Source organism: Antedon bifida, chromosome 5 (assembly GCF_963402885.1).
Source record: "Antedon bifida chromosome 5, ecAntBifi1.1, whole genome shotgun sequence".
NCBI lineage: Eukaryota > Metazoa > Echinodermata > Crinoidea > Comatulida > Antedonidae > Antedon > Antedon bifida.
The window spans coordinates 9,723,847-9,749,107 of record NC_136230.1 but is presented as its reverse complement, the minus strand read 5'-3'; the positions used below and the strand labels follow the sequence as shown (position 1 = coordinate 9,749,107).

Sequence of the window (25,261 nt, the reverse complement as noted above, 5' to 3'; positions counted from 1 at the left end):
AAAAAAAATTAATTTTAGAAGTTTGAGAATATGAACTATGGAATTGTTACTCAATAGGCCTTCCATGTTCCAGAAATAAAACTAATTTAAACTGTCTCGCCACTAAGTAATTGATGGCCTCTATTTCTACATTTTAATACATACTTAGCAAGATACAGTAACATGCCAAATCAATAATAACCCGAAGAAAAAAACTCTGCCGTCTCAGAGCCTTAGGGCGGCATACATTAGTATCCTACAAAAATATTTATATGCGTTTATTTTGGGTAACATTTTGTTGAAAGAAATAATATACAGTATATCATTTTGTATTATGTTTTTTTTGTAATGCTGTAGTATTGAATTTGTGGGCCTACAGTTTAAAAAGATGCAAATAGCTATTAATAATATTTGTTTTGGGTGGAGCAGCTCTTGTTCCTCATCAAACAACCGTTAATTTGACTTAAATATTAAATAAATTAAATATACCAGGCTGTAGCCAGAATTTGATGTGAGAGGGTTCACTGTATCTGGTCTAAGTAGTTATTTCATATCTGGAATGGGGTTAGCCTGAAATTGTGCACAGAGTGGACAAGAATATACCGTCAATGAAAGTTTCTACCGAGTGCTAAGTCTGTTTTAAAGTTGACGTAGCGTTACACTTAAAGACAAAAATTAAATTAAATTGTTTTTATATTATAATTTAGTTTTTACAGACCTTAATAGTGTACCAAAAAGGTGAAGAACATTGTCACGTTGTAAAATTCAAGAATTATCATCGCTTACGTATTTTGTTCACAAACAATGATGACGTAATTTGTAAACCATTTGATTGGTCAGTTTTAACGATCATAACGTTCCATGATTGCAGATTTTAAACGTTTATATTTACCCCCTTTTCCTGTAAAATCGTTGAATCCTCAACTTCAACTGGAAGACACTTTAGGAGACAATTGTGTGGTTAACTTTAATATTATAAATTAGGATTAAGTTGATCTTGAACAAAAATATTTTCATTATTGCCTATCAGCAGACACTTTCCTGGGAGACATTTCTTCATGTTTATTATTATAGCTCAGAAAATTTGTACCCACACAACTCTTGAGACAACATACAAATTGCCTTGCAAATGATGAATGTAAGAGAGTGCAACTTTATGGTTGTTGAATTCAAACAATGCATACATTGTCCCTGTTGTATTAAAAACCTTAGTGATTTTACTAATGTGATTTCCTTTTAGAATTTATGTTAAAAAATGCACAGACTATATATCTTAATTAAATGTTTAAATTATAATATAATGGACATAATATGAGTGGGTGTATTATTATTGTAACATTAACAAAATACTAGACATATTATGCTCTCCTTCACTAAATGATTATCATTTCAATTTATAGTACTGTATACAAATAATGAAGGTTTATGAGTGCAAATATTTCCATGAAGTAAAAGATAAAATGTTCTATTTTCACTTGATGAACATATTTGTTCCATTGCATGAATAAAAAAATTGTTTTATCTAAAGTACAATGTCCTTATCATTTGAAGGGCGTGATTAAATATAATAAGAACTTGCATATAATTGATATCGTTTGAGTTCAATGGAGTATTTATTGAATGAAAACATGTTGGTTTGGTATTATAATTATATAGTATTTTAGGGTTTTTTTAAAGATATATTTTCCCCCAAAACATGAAAATAGAAGATTAATAAAATCAGACTTTGAATAGGCCATTTTATAGTTTTAACAAAGTTAATTACTTCTGTAGAAAAAAAATTTGTTTGTTTGCTATACTAAAAAATGACAATATAAACAGTTAAATCCAACCAAAAAAACCCATTGGCTGGCAGCAAATTTGACTATTTTTAGCTTGAAACTACAGTTTTTTAAGGTATATCATTTTGTTTCCAATCTAATTTTTGATCAAAGTGAATAACTATAAATGGCATATTCAACAAAAAGCATGAAACAAATTATTTTCTCAGGGGGACAATAGATCTTTAAACAATTATTTTTTGATATTTTACTAAAATCAAAATACAATTTTTTACTTCATTGTTAGCTAATAATTCTACTGGTTTTCAATTATTTTATACAGAATAGTCTAGTCGGTTTTTATTCCCGCGGGCAGTGTTCAATATTTACTTGAATAAATATCATATAATTCTAGGTTAATCAGTTTTGATTTTATAAGAGAGCATTGTAAATGGTTTTTTAGATTGTGTATTTTGAATACAGATATGTCTTCTTATTTTTATGCTCTTCAACAATATACAGTCTATTGTTTATTGACTTCTTCTTTAAACTGAGTGCCAGATCTTAAAGTATAGAATCAAAAATAAAATATTAATGTAAAGAAATTTTGTTTATTTTGAAAGTTAAAGAAAACTTTGTTTAATGAGGGTGACTCAAAACAGCAGAAGTTTATGCATACACAGTAAACGAGAAAAGTTTACAAAAAAGGAAAATAGATAAACCTATTATTATGTTTATAAATATATATATAAATATGCATTACACATAATTATATACTTTGAATTCAACCAAAAACCCATTGGCTGGCAGCAAATTTGTGTTTAAATTAATTTAAACTTTTGCTTTAAATTAAAAAAAAAAAATTTTTAGGTAAATAATTTTTTTTCCGATTCAATTTTTTTCAAAGTGGATAAATATTTATATGTGACATTAAAAAGGAATATTCAACAACAATTTGTTAAAGAAGTATTTTTTTAGAGGGATAATACATCTTTATTATTAATACATTTATTCTTTGCCTTCTTTGCAGTTGAGTGGTAAAATAAAGAATACTGGCCGCCATTTGCAATTTGAAACTGATACGAATAGCAACGGAAAGTTCAGAGTTTTTGGAGGACCTCTTGATTATAGCTACACTCTTACTACAATCCGGTTACACTTTGGAAACACCAGCCAACGTGGATCAGAGCACCTTGTCAATGGAAAAGCATTCCCTGGAGAGGTAAGTTTAGTTGGCAACAAATTTTAGCCCGAAAACTTTGCTCTTATAATTTAATGTGGAGCTGTCCAAAGAAAAACAGTTGTTGAAGCTGATCCATGAAATCCTTTTTGTTCAGGTATAGCCTTTCAATGATCTCCTTTGTTTGGCCTGTTCTATGAGCTTCTTTTCCTTCAAACCTTCTGTCTACCTGAAGATCTTTTCCTCTCTGGCGATTTCTAGCCAAACTTCCTTCCTTCGAACATATCCATTCCATGAACTCCATTTTTGAATCTGAACTGTAAGCCCTCTTTTACCTCAGCCCTAGAAATTCAATATCTATTTTCCTTCAAACTTGCCTTTTTTATGAGTTTGTTTTGTCTTTCCAATTTTTCGTCCTGTCTGTGAAAAACCAGTACTAATTTTACTTTAAAGTCTTATTCACACTGCGGTTCACTTCACTCTCACGGTTGTTCACACTTGGATTAATTGATACTTTTACCTTAGAACAACTTTCAAAATTAACATGTGAATGTGAAATGAACTTCATTCTCAGCAAGTTTAACCAACATATGCAGTTTGTATTGTACTCTCTTCGCAGTTAATCTAGTTTGGTCATTCTTACCGACTGATTTTCACTTCGTAAAACTAACTGTGCAGCCAAGAGATGTTGAGAAAGTTGCAAAAAGTGTTCTTTTCTTTTCATCCAGACCGGCCCAAATAATTTCCAGTGCGAATGAGTCATCCTAAAGTGTTGTATTTATTTTATTTCTATCACATACATAGTTAGACTATCTCAGAATAAAATTGTTTAGACAGATGCAAATGTAATGTATGATAAGGAATGAGATATAGCATTAACATTTTGAATAATAAATCACAATATTCAAAGATATCAAACATAATTTACATTGAATACTGTATGTAATCCATCTTGTAAAAATAAAGTGCATTAGTAATTTGCTAGTTAGAAGTATTGTGAGAAATAGCCTGTTGACAATTTACATTTTGAAATTTAATTGGTAGGTAGAGAATTAAAACCAAGAATATTTTTCCCAAATCCTGACTATTTGAGAATACTCATGAAATTGTGTGTGATTAGAGGTCTTATGTTCAACTCCCACCCAAGAAGAATTTGATCAATTTTTTTGTTTTCAAATTTAGTTAGTCAGTTAGAGTTACATTTTGCCATTTAGTAAAATTATCAAGTTGGTGCAGTACTCGTTAACTGATTAGTACTGAAAATTAACCTTGTTAATTGGTAGGTCCTATCTGAGATCAACTTGTAAAATCTTGTCTCAAGTGTTATCAATACAATTATGTCAGAATTTGGACAAAACATCTTGCTACTTTACATTACACATAACCTACCTACTCTAGAATAGTGGCATTACTTTTATACTAGTTCTAAATGATGTTTTCAGTTGCTTTTAATAGGTTGTTGATGCTGTACTTGTTTTCTTCACACTTACAATTATGTTTGTCTATCTACTGTAGCAGCTATAAACTTTAGATAATATTTAGGTTGTATTCATAACTCTTTCCATTAACACAAGATTTATGAATATTTATTTTAAAATTAGCCATTGTGAAAGTATCCATTTGAGCAATATTGTTATAAACACAATACATCTATCTTTCATTATAGACTATCTTTAATCATTTCCATTATATCTTTTCTACTGTGTGATGCACAAAATATTATAAATTACCTACATGTCAAAGAAATTCCATCTAACTGCGAATTATTAACAATTTTTAACGATTTTTCTTTCAAATCTTTCTTATAAGCCTAAAGGTGGCATTATGTCGACACAGAACTCAACTTAACTGTGTCAACATAAGAGCTGAAGCAACTGAACGCAACTTACCTCAACTGATCGCAACCAACAGGCGCACAAAAAATGTTGATATAAGTACCTTTCAGTTGCCCATACATAATCGCTCGCACATCTAGTTCCTTTCAGTTGAGTTCCGTGTCGACATAAGCACGATCTAAAACAGTTCCAGATGATAGTCCTAAATTAATTTAAATGACACTAAAATGAAATACAGTATTAAACCAAAATAGACATATAGAAAAATTCCAAAAGAACAGTTTTATTGGAAACCAGTTTTTACTGATTTGTTTTAGTAAAAATCAGGTTGCAGCTTAATGTGTGCTTAAATGGGGTTACTTATTTTGTGGTTGTTTGTGTAATGATACAATTATTGTCCACAGAGTGGTTAGATGTTTGTGCCATTCAGTGACCTCCTGAAATGAGGTTTAAGACCCACAATTGCATTGCAGCTAAAAATTGTTTAGCGGTAACTGTTTTTAAAACCAGTTTTGACAATAAACAATGGGGGGGTTTTAACGATATATTCTTTTTTGTTTAAAGGACTGTTTAATACCGTTGTATTCTCTTGGTCATTACAAACAGGCCCTTTGATTAGAAACTGGAGATCTAGACCTTTGTATCTACAGTATCTAGACCCCTCCCCCTCCCCCCACAATCTATAGTATATCAAATATAATATGTTTCACCATCTCAAATCAATAGCTTATATAGAAAATGCTTTTTACAACAATCAACTATAAGTGATTCAATTAAATTTCAATTAAACAAGATTCATGCATTCCTTAATATTGATCGTTAATTCCGTAAGGAGTTATTACTAACAACATGTATTCAAATGTTTATTGCATATTATCACGGCCATACAGGGACAGGGATATTCTAGAAAAAGAATATGTAATTAATGAAAATGTATAGTAAGTGTTGTTAGATCGAGTTATTCTGGCTTGGTAAATTACATCGTAAATGTTGGTAGTTGAAATGTTACAATAAAGAAAGATTTCCTGCAGTAACCACATTTTGTTTAATTAAAAAGAAAGAAATAAAAGCAACTGTTTACGCGATTATGTAGCAAGCATTTCACATCTAACTATTATCAGCACTACAGGACTTGGCACCATTAAATAAGAAGAGATGATGTACCGGTAAAGTCTACCGCTATGTAAAACCACAGAAACAAAAACAAATTCTATTTAGTCAATTCTATATTCTTAGTACTGTAAAATAAAAAGTTGTAGTAGCAATTTACAGGTGTTTACTTTTCCTACTGCAGATAGTTTACATTGATTAGATATGACAGAAAGTCTAACAGAATCAAAATTAAATCTTCGCATAAGGAGTTAATGATGTCTTACGGTGTTTTTAGCAACTTTTTTTGACACGCTAAATTGATGATACGAGATTTCATAGGAGATGATCAATCGGAAAATGATAGCGTATGTGGCACATATCACATGTAATATGTTGGAAATAAGTTATTGTATCACTAGAGCATAATATGTTGTCATGAAAATCGGTTTTGTTGAATTTTCATAGTAATTTGTTGATGTTATTTGCTGTATTACCATAGTATTATTGTCAACTTCCTACAGTATATAGACAATAACAAGATTCCTTGCAGAGGGTAAGCATAGATGATACAGTCAAATTTCCCAATACCATATTCTCTGAAAACTAGAAAAGTTATACCACATCTATTTGTTAAATTAAGTTTTTAGAAATATTGCCGTATTTTTCCTGTCTATTTTTACTAAAAATAAGTACAGTAAAAGGGTACACCTTGAGAAACAAAATGATCCCCTTTTATGGGTGTCCTTGAATTAGAGGTTGAACACAGTGTTTAAGCGTATATTGCCCTTTGTTCAATTCACTGAAAGGTGTCCAGGTTAGGGATGTCCTCTAAATATGAGTCCCAAAGGAAGGGGTTAAACTTATACTGTTTTTTAACTATTTTTGAAATAAATATTTTTATTTGATGCTTTAAATCTCTCTCACTCAAATGCGACAACTAGCAAAACTGCGAGTCACAGGTCGATCTCCTACCGTCTCCGAATACAGGTGACCTGAATTACATAAATCATAATAGAAGTACGACAATACCGTAAAAATTTCACCCATGTGCGTGAGTCGACACCTACTGCTATGCTATGCGTGACAAATATGCACATTGCGAGGAGGCTTTGCAAACGTCAGACTGTATATTGATTTCTATGCATCACAGTAAACTGTATCTAGTTAAATTTATGTATCTTGTTACCATTTATAATTTACTTGGCCTAAATATCCTTCCAACAAAATCCTTTACATAATAACACCTTAATGTATCATTTTGTCGTGTCAAATTCGTTTAAACATCCAGACAAATATATTTTGTGGAAGTAAGCATAGTCTGAAAGGTTGATAGATAGATAGATATTGCTTAGATATAATTTCAGATTCCCTAATCATAACTGATTGAATAATTAATTGTGGATATGTATATTCCAATGTTTTCTATGCGTGATGTAATATACTTATAAAGTCTTATTTCTACAATATATGTTCTTTCTTAGTTTTGTAGACCTAGCTGATTAACAGAGGCAATGTACGAATCTGATGCTAGCTATAGGCCTAGCCTGGTGTTGTCTCGTTGCTGAATTAATTGGCGTTCTTTTTTGGAAAAAATGATGGTTCTTCCACTTGTTTTTTTACTTCACGATCGATTAAAAATGGGTGCATCACAAAAGCAAAACGAAAAGATCAAGCAGCGCGCGATACATGCTAGTATTTACAGCGGCCTTAAATTATTAGAAACGACTTATTCTTCTCATTTGTAACCGTATAAAGTAGATTTTACATAAAATGGAATTTGTGACCTTAAATTAGATCAAAAGATGTAAGGAAAGTGTCTATAAATTTTCAGATTTTGCACAATACATAGAGGTAAAAAATCAAATATTTAAAACGTTTATCACTTTTTGCAAAAATTGGCAAGAAATATATACTTTATGGCATTTACGTAACAATTAAAAAAACATGCCCATTCATCAAAGGAAGTCGTTACTGACAACTCAGTTACGGTATGAGAGCATAACCACCTATTAATTTTTGATGTTCCAGCTGCAGTCCGTCCAATATGTCTTCAAAAGTGAGTGACTCATTTAAAACTCCAGCTGAACAAGCGAACAAAACCAATATTACGTCGTCGTAGTAATTGTTTTCTCAGTTGACTTCACGTGTACAGGTTATCATAAGGTTGCGTTGATTTAGCCAAATTACTCTGTACAAACATTTAAACACTGTAACCACAAAAATCTCCATTTCAAACGTCAATCTCAATTTTTGCAAATCAAACTGTTTTCAGTTACCGAGGCAACTAAGCCGAATCAATTTTTCCGATATCGGTACAATTAATGGTGGCAATTTAGTGGCTATGAATAATTCAATTCATTGCTACCTATTCATCATTCTCACGTCGTCGTTTGACAATCATTGACTTGTTGCAAATGACTTTGAGATATTAAAGTCAACAGAACATGTTATTTTCTAATTCCTTGTTTGTTGTAAATGTAAGGTATTTGTATTAATACAATAGACCTGCTAATAAATATGCTAATTTGCATCTGTTCCCCATTTCTATTAACGTATATAAAAGCAGTGCAGTAGTCCTGTATACAGATACATAGGCAGCAGTGCTTGCAGAATCACCTGCCCAGGGCCACCAAAAAATAATGTTGACATTTGTAGAAGTTTATTGCCTTTGTCGCGATGGAAAATTTTACAAAAATCCCAAGACCAACTGTCATGCTCTCGATTTCTGATAGCCAGCAATGTCTAAACACTCTATGCTCAGAGATCGAATGAAAAGTAGACTTGTTGTCACGCATGATTGTCATTCAATGCAGAGCGATGCAGGACTAAAAGTTTACTAAAAAGTTAGGGCATTAGTTTACCTGTGTCTTCAAGGAGTCTAAGGTTGTGGTTGTCACAAAATAAAAATCACATATGTGTCAACTTTAATTGATCTTACAAAACCAAAAAAAAAAAAAACACCCTATAATTTATTAATCTTTATTGCTTAATATTTCAAAATGAATAATTTAACGAGGGGTTAATTAAAATCCAATATCTAAGAATAAGAATCATGAACAACATGCACATCACTATTCTGACCTACGAAGTAATCATTTCAGATTTCTACAAAGTTGTGAAAATATTTTCCAATTACAGTGCTGTCATGATGAAAAAAATATAAAGTGTGAAACGAAGAGAAATTACATTACAAGAGGGAAGTGAATTGATTGCATGAATAGAATGTCAAAATAATAATAAACTCCTTAAATATTGATTTTTTTTTGTGATTTTGGATCTAGGGAACATAGAGAGACAACAAACTTCCAATTATCGTCTTTAATGCAGATTTTGTAGGTACTGTGGAGATTTCAATTCACAACAATTTGTCAGCATGAATAAATCCTTTCTTGAAAATTATGTAATAATATTGTAATAATTAGTTTGTAATTTCTGTATGGTTTAAAAAAAATATAATTGATTGTTAATAGGACCCATTGGGATCATCCTGAAGTATGTTTTTTGATTACCGAATAAAACAAACAAATAAAAATTCCTTGTTTTCATGTTACAAAAGTAGATAGAACTTCTAAGTTACCTGATAATCATGGTAATTTCCTCTCGCCTCTCCAATTTCTCTTAATTATCTGGAAAACATCCCCTTAATTTATAACTTATACCCGCAACAACAAAGCCTTAGTTTGTAATATAACTATATAAGACAGCTTTAAAACTACTTGAAAAAAGACTAAACATCCTTAAAATTAAAGATGGAAAATGAAGATTATTAAAAACTTTGAATAGGCCATTTCACAATAATAAAGTTAATTACTTTCGTAGAAACAAAAATGTTTAAATAATGTTTTCACATATAAAAAAAAACAAAAATAAACAGTTAAATTCAACCAAAAACCCATTGACTTTGCTTTATATTACAGTTTTATCAGGTAAACAATTTTTTTATTCATTACAAAAAAAACATTAAACAAAAAAATAAAAATAAATTATTTATTTTTAACAATATATCTTTAATGTGAGTGAAATTGCCCATATATATGATCTGTTTCTGCAACTTGATTATGTGGGTGATGGCTCGGAGTTTTTGTTAGTGCCTATGACAGATATTTTGCGCCATGCTGAATACATGACTTTTCAATTTTGGTAATTTCGAAGTTTTTATAAAATCCAAATTGTAAGGTCAAACATTGCTAAGACAAACAGTTCTTCGAAAGGAACCAAATGAGCTGATTAGATCAGGCTTTGTTTCCTTACGAGAGATGTCCTCAAATGGAGATTCAACTTTTGTACAGTATATACATTCTCTTGCTCTCCTGACAGTGATATAGGTAAAATATTCTTTGATTGACAGTGTAGAAGTCACACTAGTGAGCTTTGAATTCCGCAAGAGTGGAGAATTAATTAATGAACCATGTTCACATTTTTCCGTCCTGTCGATTAGTTTGTTTCAATTTTTTTTTTTTCGGAAATGATGTCATATTTTATCCATCAAGGTCAAAATGTCCAAACCAGAAGATATTGAACGTATGCACAGATTCAGTGTTTTGGACGTTGGAGAAAACTGATCGTGAGATCGTTAGTTAGAATACAACCCTTGTCGCATTGCTCATATCCAATAGGCAAGCCACTTTAATTCCTAGAGGTTGCAACCTCCAAAAATGACCGGGTAATATGTGAAATGCTTGCATAAGCACGATGTAAAATAATGGCATATTATTTTTATTATTATTATTATTATTTACTTTTGCTTCATTTATGGCTCCAGTAAAACCCATATAAAGGAGACAACTTTGGCTCTCAAAGTGTTTCATAGGGTATACCCTATTCTGAGTTGACATACTTTATATTGTCCGCTATATGTGGGAAAGTGTGCTCTTATAAGAGACACCTAAGTAGGGTTTTGCCAGGTTTACACATATTTTACCCCGGTTCGTTTCACAGAATAATTAATAGGAAAGCAAAACTAATTATATTGGGTTGTTCCATGTTTATTATTTGAAAGTTATCTACCGTAACATGTGTTTGTTGATAAAAAATAATTCAATTAGGTTAGCAAAAGTGAATAACACATATTTTATAAAAAATAATTCAATTGGGTTTTACACATCCCATGGGAAAATTGTGAGAAAATAACCATTATTTTATTTAATTCGTTATTATGCTGTAAATTTATTTTTAATATTCAAACCCTGTCTCTTCATTGAATCCCCAGGCTACCAGTGTGAATTTCAATTTCAAATTTTAATTTCAAATTTAGACTAATGGCAAAATTAAATTAGACAAATTCAATTTGATATAATTGTGAATGAATGAATAAACATGTTAAACAAGTTTTTATTATTCTCTCACTACATTTTTTTAGTATTAGTATTTTTGTATACATAGTTGGTTTTAATGAAGCAATTTCTTAGTATCTAGTATACTTTTATACAAATAATGAATGTTTGCGATGAGTGCAATGTTACAAATAATTTCATGAGGTGAAAGATAAAATTATATTTTCACAGTTCACAAGGCGAATCTCGGTTGAAAACAGAGTTTCATATTTAACCAAATGAAATTATTTGTACCATCGCATGAATATAAAAACATTCATTATTTGTTTTATAACATCTATTCTAAGTAGATTCTTGTCATTTTCATTGTTCTGATCTTGTTGTTGTGAAGGAGAGAGCATGTTGTGCGGGTCGCTGCTATTTTTTTCAAACACAAAAAAATGAGAAAAAAAGTACTATTACATGATCGTTAAATAGTATGTAATATTGCATGCCATGTGACCCACAATCATCCAATCAAATAACAGAATTTTATTTAGGTGTTATATAATACTATTAAAAGCACTTTCACAGGACTTTTATAATATGTTAGAGACTTGAAGATATTTTGTGTGATAATGAAATATCAGCTGCCTGGTACAGTACACTGGCCAAACACAAGATGCAGTCTGTGGATGTTACATTCGTGTAGAGAACAATGGTATCAATTCTCTGAAAGAACAATATTACAATATAAACAATATTAAAATTTTAACGATTTTGTGTTATAAATAGAAATATAGGTTGATGATGACCTTTTGAGTGTTCCTCGCTATCATCAATCCTAGCCATCTTTTGATGTTTATTTGTTCTGTTATATTTGTTTATGTTAATTTGTTATTACTCCATGAATACTGTTTTAAAAACCGGTTTTATGAACAAGACCAGAATCAATTGGGGTTTTAAAAACTTTTAAATGTTCTTTTTTTAAAGGTTTGTTTGCCCGTTTCAGTAACAGTCCAATCCCTTATTTTATCTGCCTGCTTAACGCTTGATCAACACTCATCTTTGTTTAGTTTATAATATTGTATGTTGCAAATTTTGTATATTTTTATTGGTCTGAAGGTACATGCATGTAAAGGTTTCCCACAATCTGGCCTTTGGCCACTAGTGGTAACTTGTTGCATGGTGGTTTTTGGTTTGTCTCTTTTTAATGTTTTATATGAAATAAAGAAATAATAATAATAGAACCCATTTCTGTTTCCAAAATACAGTTTTTTAAAACTTTTCTGCTTAATAGAAACAGGCCCAAGTTTTATTCAACTGTGCACACATCATCATTAATAATGTTGTTTTTGTTGATTATTATTGTTATACTATCAATATCTTTCAGGTGCAACTTATGTTTTTCAATAATTTGTATGAAGATTATAACACGGCGAGGAGTAAACCGAATGGACTAGCTGTTATCAGCATTTTCACACAGGTATGTTGTTTTTGATAGACATAGAGAAGTAGTATACATTAATGTATAAAAAATATTACGATGCTGTCATTAATATCAAACTGCAGGGTTACAGTAAGTGTACATCTCATCAACCTTAGTAATATACAAAAGTTCATAGCCAATTCAGGACCCACTCTTTTTGCTGAAGCTTGTAAGAGTAACCAGGTCTATTAATAGGCCAACTACAAAAACTATGGTAGTTTCAATATTGCAGCCAAATCAATACCATAATTTCAATGCCCGTATAACTGTGTATTTCAGTTTTGATACAGAATGCACTATAATTTTTAAATAATTTTAAGCATACTGTATTTGTTCTTTTTTTTCATTCAATCTGTATTTCCGGTCTTCACATCAGAAATATACAGAATTGATATAAAGGAAAGGGGGGAATTTCCCAGTGTAATTTTTTACATGATGATTCCCCGTATACAAATTAAAGTCATTGAATATGAATAAAAGCACTGAGGCATAGTAGGCATATAAAAAAGTTTTACTATCAATTGATTCAGGCCCATATACTGATTAATTAACTGTTTAATCATTATTATTTTATTTTATGCACATATAGTCATTATATTGTAACTATAATTAACCTAAATTATGATCAATAGTTATATTTGCAACTCCACTCCCAAAGACTAATACAAAGAATAATAAGTCATGTTTATGTAAAGCATCTTGTGTATATGTTCGTCTTGTGAACGAGATTGTCACCTTTGAGAAGGATAGTGAATGAATTCGCTTGTGGTTATCCTTGGAAATTTGCCTAAAATGCGAATAAAAATAAAAATTAAACCTCGCATTGAGGACACCTTTGAAACCCAATAAAATGTTTAGTATTGGGATGTCCAATGAACATGGATTTACCGTATATTAAACATACATTGATCCTTTTTAATTTCACAAGAAAGTAAGGGTGTCTCATGATTAATGATATGTCATATAGTATCAATTTCTTGAGAACTATAACCTTGATGGTGCCTTCTACTGGAGAGACCATGTACAGTAGTATGTTCCACTGTACTTTTCTCAGTCTTGAATTATAATGTCGAAACTGTTTTTTTCTTTGAAATCCATCAACCGTATTTTTTTGAAAATCATGACCTAATAGAACAACCACTTACCTGTTGCAATTTGCCTAACTTAAGTCATCGTTAACCTATTAATAGTCAATCTAAAAAGTAATGACTTGGAACATAATGAATGTGAATGGAGATAATATGTATTCGTGGAATTAAGCCAAATGGGTTACAGCACTTTGAGAAACGAATTTTTGCACTACAATACTATCGGCTTGTGTTGTATTTGACTAATACTTTTTTAAAAATCATTAAACCAGCGTTTCACAAAACTTATTTCGCGGCCTGAAATATGAATATGAAAAATAGGAAAAAACAGTGTCCCGGCCACCCAGTTGTATCTCGGTCATCAGAATTTGCACTTGTAAATTTTATTTGGAGGAGTGAAAATTCTGCTGATATACCAATCAATTTCAAGCAAATTTAGCAGAGACCAGAATTTCTTTTTAATACAATGCACGCAGCATCATCATGACTTGTAACGTGCATATTGTTTTCGGCCCATCCATAATTGTAGGTGTTCTACTGTATTGGAAATAGAAATCTCTTTTTACCATTATAAATCAAATGATCGCATAACAGAAGAACTGTCCGTATTGACATAAAACTAACCAGGTTAAATAAGGTCAGATTTTGTTAGTTCTACAATAAAAAAAATAAAGCATTATTCTAATTAATACCACTTTTGGCCTTCCAAACCGCAGAAACACTTTTTAGTGCTTTACTATACGGTAGTAACATAAACAACTTTAAGTCCCTACGGCGGGTTTGTGTCGAAACAAGTCAATTAAACTAAAAGAACGCAAATGGATTACAAGCACAAAAATCAATAGATAAATTCCTTTCAACTGATTATAAAGTTTGGCATTTGATTCTCAATGTTTGAAACCTTCACATGGTTGCTTCTTTATTTACATTTTGCATGCGATCTTGCTTAAATTTAGACATAGCCGCTAGCCACGTGAAATTAACATTTTGTTCAGTGTAACTACAGGCCGTAACATTGATTCAAAGTGGCTATAGGCCATATCGAATTAACATATTACTCTTTTAGGTTACAGGCCATATTACATTAACATTTGGCCTCTTTCTGGTTGTAGGCCATCCAGAGTAGCATTACCATATCATCGCCAGTGGCTGCAAATTAACATTTTACTGTGTAACTTAAACATGGTTTACAACTTTGATATCATCATCGCCACTAGAGTATTTTTAAACGTGTGTAATCGAAATGATGCTTCTTATGATTGACACTTCTCAGCACAGTATACAATAATCTGTTCAAACTTTATTTGAAATAGCTAGGATCTATATACATTTTACAAGCACCACACAAAAGAAATTAGTAAACTGTTTTATGACATTTATTATTAAATTAAATTAATTAAATTAGAAATGATAAAGGTGAGGAATTCTGTGAGTATGAGGAAAAGTTTCCCCAACCAAGATTGATTGTATATAGATATTATATTATTTTTCATTATTATCTTTGATTTTGTACTCCATCTCCTTCCAAATCACAGGGCAGATATTCACTCTATTTGTGTGTTAATACCGTGCATTTTTTTGGGGTGTTTTTTTTGGTGTGTTTTTCTTTTTTCTGGCCAATCATGTTTGGCAATACTTAATCATCTTATGAATAACAGTAGAATTACTATTCCTTACATTGAACACAATCAATCTGCAGTACATTGAAAATCTCTGCACCTTATAATTTACAGTCATACCATTCATTATATCAGAAAAGCTTTGAATAAGCTAATTGTTAGTTTTATTTTAAAATCACAGCATTACAAAAATGACAAATATACAAAGATTTCATGTACTGTATCGATTTCAGTTATAAATTGTAATAGTATTTTTAAATCAGAAAGTTATAAAATCGTCAAATTTTACATTAAACATGTGCAAGATTTTAAATATTCTTATTTTAAAAATATTGTATCAATTTCAACCGTTAAAACAAAACGCATCAGTTATCGTGTTGCTGATGCAAATTATCGAGAGGTTTTACTGTAAAGTATGCAATGTACCTGTACAGGTTTGTAGACTATTTCTTCCAATTGCATTTTGTTGAGGAGTTTATGATGATTTATTATAGCATCTGTTTTATATAAAATCAGACATTTATTCATTTTTTCACGCAAATTCCTTCTTGGAGTTATTTTTATGTTTAATATCAGTCAGACGCTCATCATTTGTAATGATGTTTTGATTTTAACGTGTTCACTTCTTTAATTGACTGATAGGTATCAATATACACAGACAATTATTAAAAAAGTATTTTACTTATTTATTTCTATTGCAATTTATTAGATGTTGAAAATAACAGATAAAATATTTTTTTGACAATTTTGATTTATTAAACAAGAAAAATGTATTAACTACTAATGAAAATTTATACTAAATTTGGTGCACACCGGAGTTATGGGCTGAGCCAATATAACCACAAATGGTGAGCGCGATATTCTAATACTGTAAAACCTTGAAGAGAAGCCCATGGGCTTTTCTTTTTAGAACTTTTTAGGGTGGGCTTCTTTTCCAGATTACTTTTGCGAAAAAGACCCAATGGGCTTATTTTCGAGATCACTTTTGCAAACCACATCAAGTTTATACTTCTTTTATCCCAATGGCGCGCTTTTGAGTTTTTACGGTATTCTGATTGAATGAAATTTTCTGATTTCGAATAAAAAATATTTACCTTTTATTTTAAGGATGATTTAATAGGATTTTGATTGTGAATTTCTTATTGGCAAGTCTCGTCAGTCTGATGTCTTTTCAATTATTATTGTTTTAATTGCATTCACAATTGTTAACTTATTAATTACATGGGTGACAAGATTTAGAATCACAATCTAGAACATTTTGTATTTTCCACCGGTCTTCATGTAGGCTGCAAATTAGTACAACATTTTAGGTGGTTGGATTATACTCAAATTGATTTATGTGATTTGATTTACTTAAGAATTGTGGCCAAATTTACAGTAAGGGGGTAGTATTATTCGCGAGCATGGGATTATATCTTCATTATACATTCAGAAATAGAGAAAAAAATGTTGCTATTTTCTTTTAAAATCATGTCATACATTTTATAAAAATTGATTTTTAAAGTGGAACCCAGATTGCTTTCAATTTCAAATTAATTTTGACAATGATCAATTGATTAATGTCAACATGTAATGAATGTTGGATTCAATGCCATTTTTTGTGATTAATTAGCGTTCATATAGTACCAATATAAAAAGAAAATATATATTTTTCTACACAGATTCTTGAGTTTCAAGCAGAGCAAATTTCTTTCTAAAGCTCTGTCTACACTATCAAAAAAATTGTATGTGCCCATATATGGACACGGTGATGTCATATCAATACCATATTTAGGCATATCACTACCATATTTGGGCACTTCAAACTTTTTTGTCAAATTAGTCTGATAGTGTAGACTGATTGATTGATTGAAATATATATTTATACTGGTTGACCTCTTCAGTCAAAGGCTGGTCTCCCAGAGGGCCCAGTTATGATCAGTGCCTGTGATGTTCAGTGTCTGTGATGTACTAATACACCGGGGTAACCCTCTACTGGTCTCAAAAGATGTACTAGGTTCTTTCAAGTGCACAGATATGTATACTGGACCTACGGTTTATAGTCCTTATCCGAGAAGACTCGTTCTACCACCAGAACCATGGAGTGAGTGAGCCACGAACCCATGCCGATGTTATGGCTACGTAATTACGGTTCCACTGTCTTAACCGCTCGGCCACTCACTCACAGAGCTTTAGAGTACCTTATACCTTGATTGTTAGACTTTTCCAAATTTCTCAAGATGTTTTAAAATAGTTTACTCCTTGATTGTTTGACTATTAACCAGTTTTTTGCTTCGTTCTAAAGGGCTAGTTATATTTTACCTGAGTAAGTTGGTTTCATTGGCTAATTATCACTAACTTTTGTGGGTAGCTCACCGACTTACCTGGATAAATAATGAAAGCTCATCATCAGGAAAGTTATTACAATACAATAATTGTTTATACCCCGTGACTTTTGAATCCTGTGTCTTGGATTTATAATAATATTGCTTAACTTCTATGGGACTTTTGCAAGTTAATCTACCAGCGATGCGTAGCAGGTTACAATAAGTTTGAAGCGTTTTTGCTAGCTATTACCAACAAGATACAATGTTCATTACAATTGTTGGATTGAATTACAAGATGCAGGCTTCTTGGCTAATACTAAACTTATGTACATAATTTGTATTGTTCTTTTTACATTTCCCAGGATATTTACTTTTTTACTCAAACATCTTGCAATATAAAATATGGTGGAATGATTGCAAAAACAGAAATTAACCTAATTTTATTTCAGTACAATTCACAAAATAAGATTTTCTTTCACAAACCCTGTATAATATTTTATAATGGAACACCAGAATATGGTAATCGTAACAAAATATAATCTTGGCTTGCCGAAGTTTTTTATCTTATTTTGCACTATTTTTGTGGAAATAAATAAAATGAATTGAAAACTGAATATAATTAACATAAATACAAAGCTTTGAAATTATCAAAATTTGACATACATTGACAGTAACCATGTGCTAGGGTGAGGGTTAATGGAAGCCTACAGCATTTTGGGAAATTGTATTCTAAACACGTCACACTGTCTGTGTCACCCGCAAGCAAACATTGTCTGTGTGAGAGATTGCATCAGTGATTTATACAACAGGTGTTCGTGGCAGTCAATTCTGTCCAATCAGAACACTGAATGCTTTGCTGGTTTGCTTTAAACGTCAGACGTTTAAAAATCCAGTTTATTGATATGATCACTAATAATTATACTATCTATCCAATGTTTTCTGACAGACCCCAATGATGGACTTCCATTTCTTCCTATCTTGCATACATTCGTGTTCATTCTTCTACAGTGAAGCCTATGTGCTTTTGCAGCAAATTTACATGTCATTGCTGGTCTTCCAATTAATCAAATAAGCACCACAGTCACTAATAAGCACCACAGGCACCACAGTCAAATAAGCACCACAGGCACCACAGGCACCACAGTCACTAATAAGCACCACAGGCACCACAGGCAAATAAGCACCACAGGCAAATAAGCACCACAGGCACCACAGTCAAATAAGCACCACAGGCACCACAGTCACTAATAAGCGCCACAGGCACCACAGGCAAATAAGCACCACAGGCACCACAGGCAAATAAGCACCACAGGCACCACAGACAAATAAGCACCACAGGCACCACAGTCAAATAAGTACCACAGGCACCACAGTCACATAAGCGCCAGCCAAATAAGCACCACAGTCAAACAAATGCCACAGTCACAAAAGCACCAGTCAAATAAGCAACACAGACAAATAAGCACCACAGTCAAATAATCGCCACAGTCAAATAATCGCCACAGTCAAATAAGCGGCACAGTCAAATAATCGCTACAGTCAGATATGCACCAGTCAAAAGCGCCACAGTTAAATAAGTGCCGCAGTCAAATAAGCACCACAGTCAAATAATCGCCACAGTCAAATAAGCGGCACAGTCAAATGAGTGCCACAGTCAAATGAGTGCCACAGTCAAATAAGCGCCACAGTCTTATAACCACCATAGTCCAAGAGCCACAGTCATACAAATGCCACAATCAAACAAGCGGCATAATGAAACAAGCACCACAGTATAACAAGCGCCACAGTATAATCACTAAAATAAATACCAAGTCATAATCGCAACAGTCAAAAAAGTATGTGCTCAATTTTGAAAGAAAAATATTTAAGTTTTTTACAGTGATATCATCAGTGATATTTCACAGACGTTAAGGACTTAGTAATACAAAATGTTCGTCGAATGACTTGTAAAGAAATTGACCCTGATAATGCATGTATACTTTAGAGTTGTATTTTAAATTCAGAAGCATATTAAAGCAATTTCATTTGAGATATGTTTCAGTATTGTGACCTTCCAATCTAGTTTTATTGATTTCAATTATGTTGATAATATGAAGTATATGCTCAGTATGTACATTTTATCATTGCATATTGTAATAGTAATCATTTGTATTATAGAGAAAAACTTTATTTCAGGACCAGATGTATGTCTACTCCATTGATCCAATACTTTTTGTTTTTGCAATTTTAAGATGATTTTTTAAATGGATGGATTTGAAATATCGGTTTTTGCATTATAGCCTTTAATGAAGTCGCAATATTATTGAGAAATATTATGAAATATAGCAATATTTTTTTATTGATTTAATACCTAATTAGCATATTGACACATGTACAAAATATGTGTGCAAGGGGTTGTTGCTGATTCAAATTTGTCCAAAGTTGTTTTTCTTTTTAAAAATGTTCACTAGTGAGGTATACTCAATATAACCGTTTAAAAAATGTTTATTAATTTTATTTATTTTTTATCTCTTGTATGGTAATTATAATTTCTTTTTTTTTTTACAAAAGTGAAGTTCCAGGCACATACATGCTAGAATATTAAAAAATTTATTAAATTACAAAAATGTACTTAGTTTTCCCACAACTGTTATTAATATTCATATTTAACTGTTATTAATATTTTATTGCATTTTATAATAATGTATACTCATCATTGATTGATTATTATCATCATATCATTTCCCGATTTCCATAGTTTTAGCTCATAAGATTTCGTCAACAGGGCCTCATGGGATACCATAGCTCAATTACCTTAATTAAGAAGACATAGAATTGAATATGGGTTAGCTTCAAAATAGTCTTGCATAAATTCTCAATTATCTTTTTAGTTTCATTGATAAGGTAATTGTACTACAAAATTTCAGAATTTCACTTTAAAAATTTACTAAATTTCATAAAAGCATTTAGTAATTAGATTGTAATGTCTGTACGGAATAATATGTCCTGAATTCCTTGTAAATTTCAATTAATTGACTACTGAATGTAGGTTAAAATTGTATTAAATAATAAAGTATTATAGTTTAGTTTTTTAGATATTAACTAATTTGTTGTTTATATATGGCATAAAGGTAAGGAATCGGCCTAGCATGGGAGAAGCATGGTTTCAAGACCTGCCTCTGCCATGTTTGTATTTTTAAACAAGATACCTACAGTAGTCGCGTTGTCTGTCTTTTCCTTTGATGAGGATATAAAGCTCATCATCTTCACCACTATTTTTTCATCATCATCTTCACCGTCATTTTTCATCATCATCTTCACCGCTATTTTTTCATCATCACTGCTAATTTTTCTTCATCATCTTCAGCACTATTTTTGTCATCATCATCTTCACTGTTTTTTCATCATCTTCACCGCTATTTTGTTGTCATCAAATTCACCGCTCTTCTTTTCATTATCATCTTCACTGCTATTTTTTCGTCATCATCTTCACTGCTATTTTTTCATCATCATCTTCACTGCTATTTTTTCATCATCATCTTCACCATTATTTTTTCATCATCATCTTCACCGCTATTTTTCATCATCATCTTCACCGCTATTTTTTCATCATCACTGCTAATTTTTCATCATCATCTTCACCGCTATTTTTGTCATCATCATCTTCACTGTTTTTTTATAATCTTTACCACTATTTTTTCATCATCATCTTCACCATTATTTTTTCATCATCATCTTCACCATTATTTTTTCATCATCATCTTCACCGCAATTTTTTCATCATCATCTTCACCACTATTTTTTCATCATCACTGCTAATTTTTCTTCATCATCTTCAGCACTATTTTTGTCATCATATCCACCGCTATTTTTCATCAATTTCACCGCTCTTCTTTTCATTATCATCTTCACTGCTATTTTTTCATCATCATCTTCACTGCTATTTTTTCATCATCATCTTCACCACTATTTTTCATTCTCCTCTTGACTAATTTGTTTTTATTACCGCTATTTTTTCATCCTCCTCTTCACCACTGTTTTCCATTCTCCTCTTGACTGCTAATTTGTTTTTATTATCTTTACCGCTATTTTTTTATCAATATCTTCATCGTAATGTTTTCATCAACTTCACCGTTTTTTTTGTCATCTTCATCTTCACCACCATTTTTTCACCATCTTCCATCAATGTCCAATTCAATTCAATTAATCTTTTATTGGTATAATTTAAAAAAAATCCTCCATCAATACATCTATAAATATTATCAACATCTTAAATCAACACTATTAATATTTTGAATATTATAGAATCAATTCTTTTAATTCATGTCAGTAAATACTTTTATAATAACTGTCACTTTAAAATCCAGTCTTATAGCTGTTGGCTAAAATCTACTAAATAAGCTACTGATAGTATAAATTATTTTATATTTATGTATATATCTGTTTTTGAAATAGATTACTATTAAATATACATCAAAGTAGATCTGAGCGATCCATCTTGGGAAGCTCACAACTGATGAACCTAATCATAACAAAGTCCCAGAAGATGCATGAAAATCATTCTGAATTAAATCAAGCGCAACAACCAAGAGTAACAAATGATGAGCTGATTACATTTACCCTTGGACAATTGTCCTAATAAAATATTATTGCAATTTATTCATAGATTTACTTGGTTCAACCCATAGCATTTGCAAAGTATTGAGTGGGGTGGGGCGACTTTCACATGGCCAAAATCATGTGGTACTACCAGTCAAGATTGTGTCTTGTTTTTAATGCTGTTTAACGTGATAAGCAGCCAAAATAATAACTTGAGTGATGTGAAATAAAAATTTAAAAATAAACTGATACATTTATAAAATAATACACAAACTTGCAATTTCTTTATTTCATGATAATGAATACATATTTTGTATTAACTTAGGCTAATTTATACAGTCCATCCTTGTGTCAATCTAACACCAAACAGCACTCCTGTCAGCAATGTTCATAAACACCAAAATAAAGTTGAAACTTTAAAAGTAATCTGTTTTTTTTTTTGGTTAATCGCTGACAGATTTTAGACCAGAAACAACCCATCTTCTTTCATTTTATGCTGAATTATGATAATATAACATAATATTCCAGTACATTACACATAGTACAATGTGACTCACAAGTAGGCTTTTAATATAAGATTTTATATGTAAAGATATGTGTAGTATGCTGTGATCGACATATAGATATTATCACCAATGATTAATGTCATTTGTGCGGACAGTGCTCTCTAAGCATCTTTATCAGATTGTGTATCTTGTGTCGGACTAACGATTTCTAGGTGAAATTGTACCCGTTCTATTCATGACATAATCAAAAATGCAGACATACGTTTTTATCTTAAACAATGTCATTATACATCTGATATTTTTCGCACTTAACTAGGGTTTTAGGTGATGCATTCAGGACATAAATTACATTAAGGGTAATCTAATTTAGTTTTAAGTCCAGAGAGGGCAGCATTGAAAAAAAATGTAATAACATTTATTGACCAGAAATTATATTTTCATATATTATATAGATATTATATTATTATATATGGTATGTTTTACAGATTTATTGAAAAAAAAAATTGTAATAATGTGGCGAAGTTTTTCTATTTCTATTTCTAGTATACAGTTAAAGACCAATTCCCTACAATTTTTGACGTTTTGTAAATAGTCATTTCTTAAATATACGTTTTATGGTAAATTATGATAACAAGAGAGAAACAATGAACTACCTAAGTAGCTTGCGGTAATGAACTCTCGTGGACGGTCTTTAGGTCTAACCTAGCTAGGCTTAGTTTTGTGGGCCTAGCTGATAAACAACAGTGACGTACAAACATCGTACGCTAGCTATAGGCCTGGTCTGACGTTGTCTAGTTACTGCATTAATTGTCTTTCTGTTTTTGCCAGTATCCGTTACACATACAAATTGGGGAAACCAACATTGTCTATGTTTACATGTTGTTTTTTTTTCGCTATTGGAGTTGAGTTTAGCTTGCTTAATGTTTAAAAATGTCATTACATTCTTGTTTCAATCTGGTGGAACGTATGTATATATAATATAGTAAAATTTATAATTCACAAACTCACTTTCTTTGCGGATATCTAAGCTGTATCAAAGTTACAGGGACCAAAATTTGTAGTTACAGTTAGTTATATTTAGAAGGATTAAATTGTATTAATTAGTGACCACTTTAGAAAATTTACAGAAAGACTTTGGTATGTCTAAATTGTTCTACGCCTGAGCTCCCGGGACCTTTGCCCCCTTGGACCCTTGCTCCCTTGACCCCGTGGCTGCCCCCTAGCCACCAGCCTATTGTTGCTTGCCCCACTCGCAAAGTACTCAATATTTTCGTTTTGAGCCCCCTGTAAAAATAAATTCTGCACACACCCCTGACTTGTCTAACATTAAATTCTGAAAACTATTGAAGAAAGATCCATTGGATGTTCTCCAAACCTATTTGAGTTATATCAGACACGTTTGAAAACTCTAGAAAAAAGTAGAGCTATTCTAAAAAATATTAACCATGCCTTGTTCAGTGATTTCGAGCTCATGCCTCATGGGCGTCGCTTTCGATGCCCGGCATGTAGAACAAACCGGAAAAGGAATTCGTTTTTGCCAGTGGCTATTCGACTCTTAAATTCTTGAACCTTGACTCTTTTTTTTTTTTTTCTATTTTGTACTGTGTATTGTGATATTTTGTATATTTTGTAAGATCATTTTAATCCAGACCTTTTTATTTGAATTGCCCCGTGTGGGATGATTAAAGAATTTTGAATTGAATTGAATTGAATTGAATTTGTAAGAGATGTATAGAGAGTTATCTGATCACACATGGATATGTTAATATGTTGGTTATAAACTCTGATATGATTCGGATCAGCTTAACTGTGTTGTATGCATGCTTACCTCATGTGAACGCAGTTTTAACTTTAACATAAGAATACACAACACATACAGACATTCCTAGTGTATCTAATGCTACTTTAACTTTCTTTACTTAGTCCGTCAAGTAGATCTTGTCAAACAAGACCCACTAAGAAGTAAATTAAATACAATGTCATTAATTCCCCTCTCTGTATCAACATGAAATAACACTTAAAGTGATAATGTTTATAATGAAATCAGCATCACAGCATGTTATTTGTAGTGCGTGTCTGTCAAATGGGTTGAAAGCAATGATGTAGAAAAGTTTGCTAGTCCTCCTGTTATCGGCAAGTCTATTTGCATGCTTGCTTCAGTGCTTCTGTTAGATGTTTAATTCAATTTTTAAGAATTACAAAATCTGATACCGTCATTCAGTAACTTTACACTTACTAATGTTGCTACTAGTCTGCTTACATATATTATAATAAACCATCAATTATTTGATAAGCATGGTATCTCTGGATTTGATTCTGCTTCTGCAAAAAAGAAAAAAGGTTAAATATGGTGTGATAGATAGACATATCCGTTTCATTAGACATTATGTACTGTAATCAAAACAATTTTTAAATTGTACTTTTACTGTAGGCCTATACCCATAAAGTTGGTAATAGGCAAAATAACAGTTAAAAACACTGGAAACTGATGTACTGTTTATGATAAAACATATCTGCAATTCAAAGCAATGGTTATTGTTCGAACCATAGAATTAAAAATGTTTTTCAGCTGTGACC

General features: G+C 31.4%; 1 protein-coding gene across 1 annotated transcript in view; it reads left to right on the top strand.

Moving 5' to 3' along the window:
- The window catches only part of LOC144843297 (carbonic anhydrase-related protein 10-like), a 96,526-nt gene that overhangs the window by 26,254 nt on the left and 45,011 nt on the right, over positions 1 to 25,261 (top strand). Inside the window, exons 4-5 of the mRNA XM_078700090.1 lie at positions 2,770 to 2,961; positions 12,492 to 12,584. Of these exons, the coding sequence (XP_078556216.1) occupies positions 2,770 to 2,961; positions 12,492 to 12,584 (285 nt within the window). The remainder of the gene's footprint in view (positions 1 to 2,769; positions 2,962 to 12,491; positions 12,585 to 25,261) is intronic.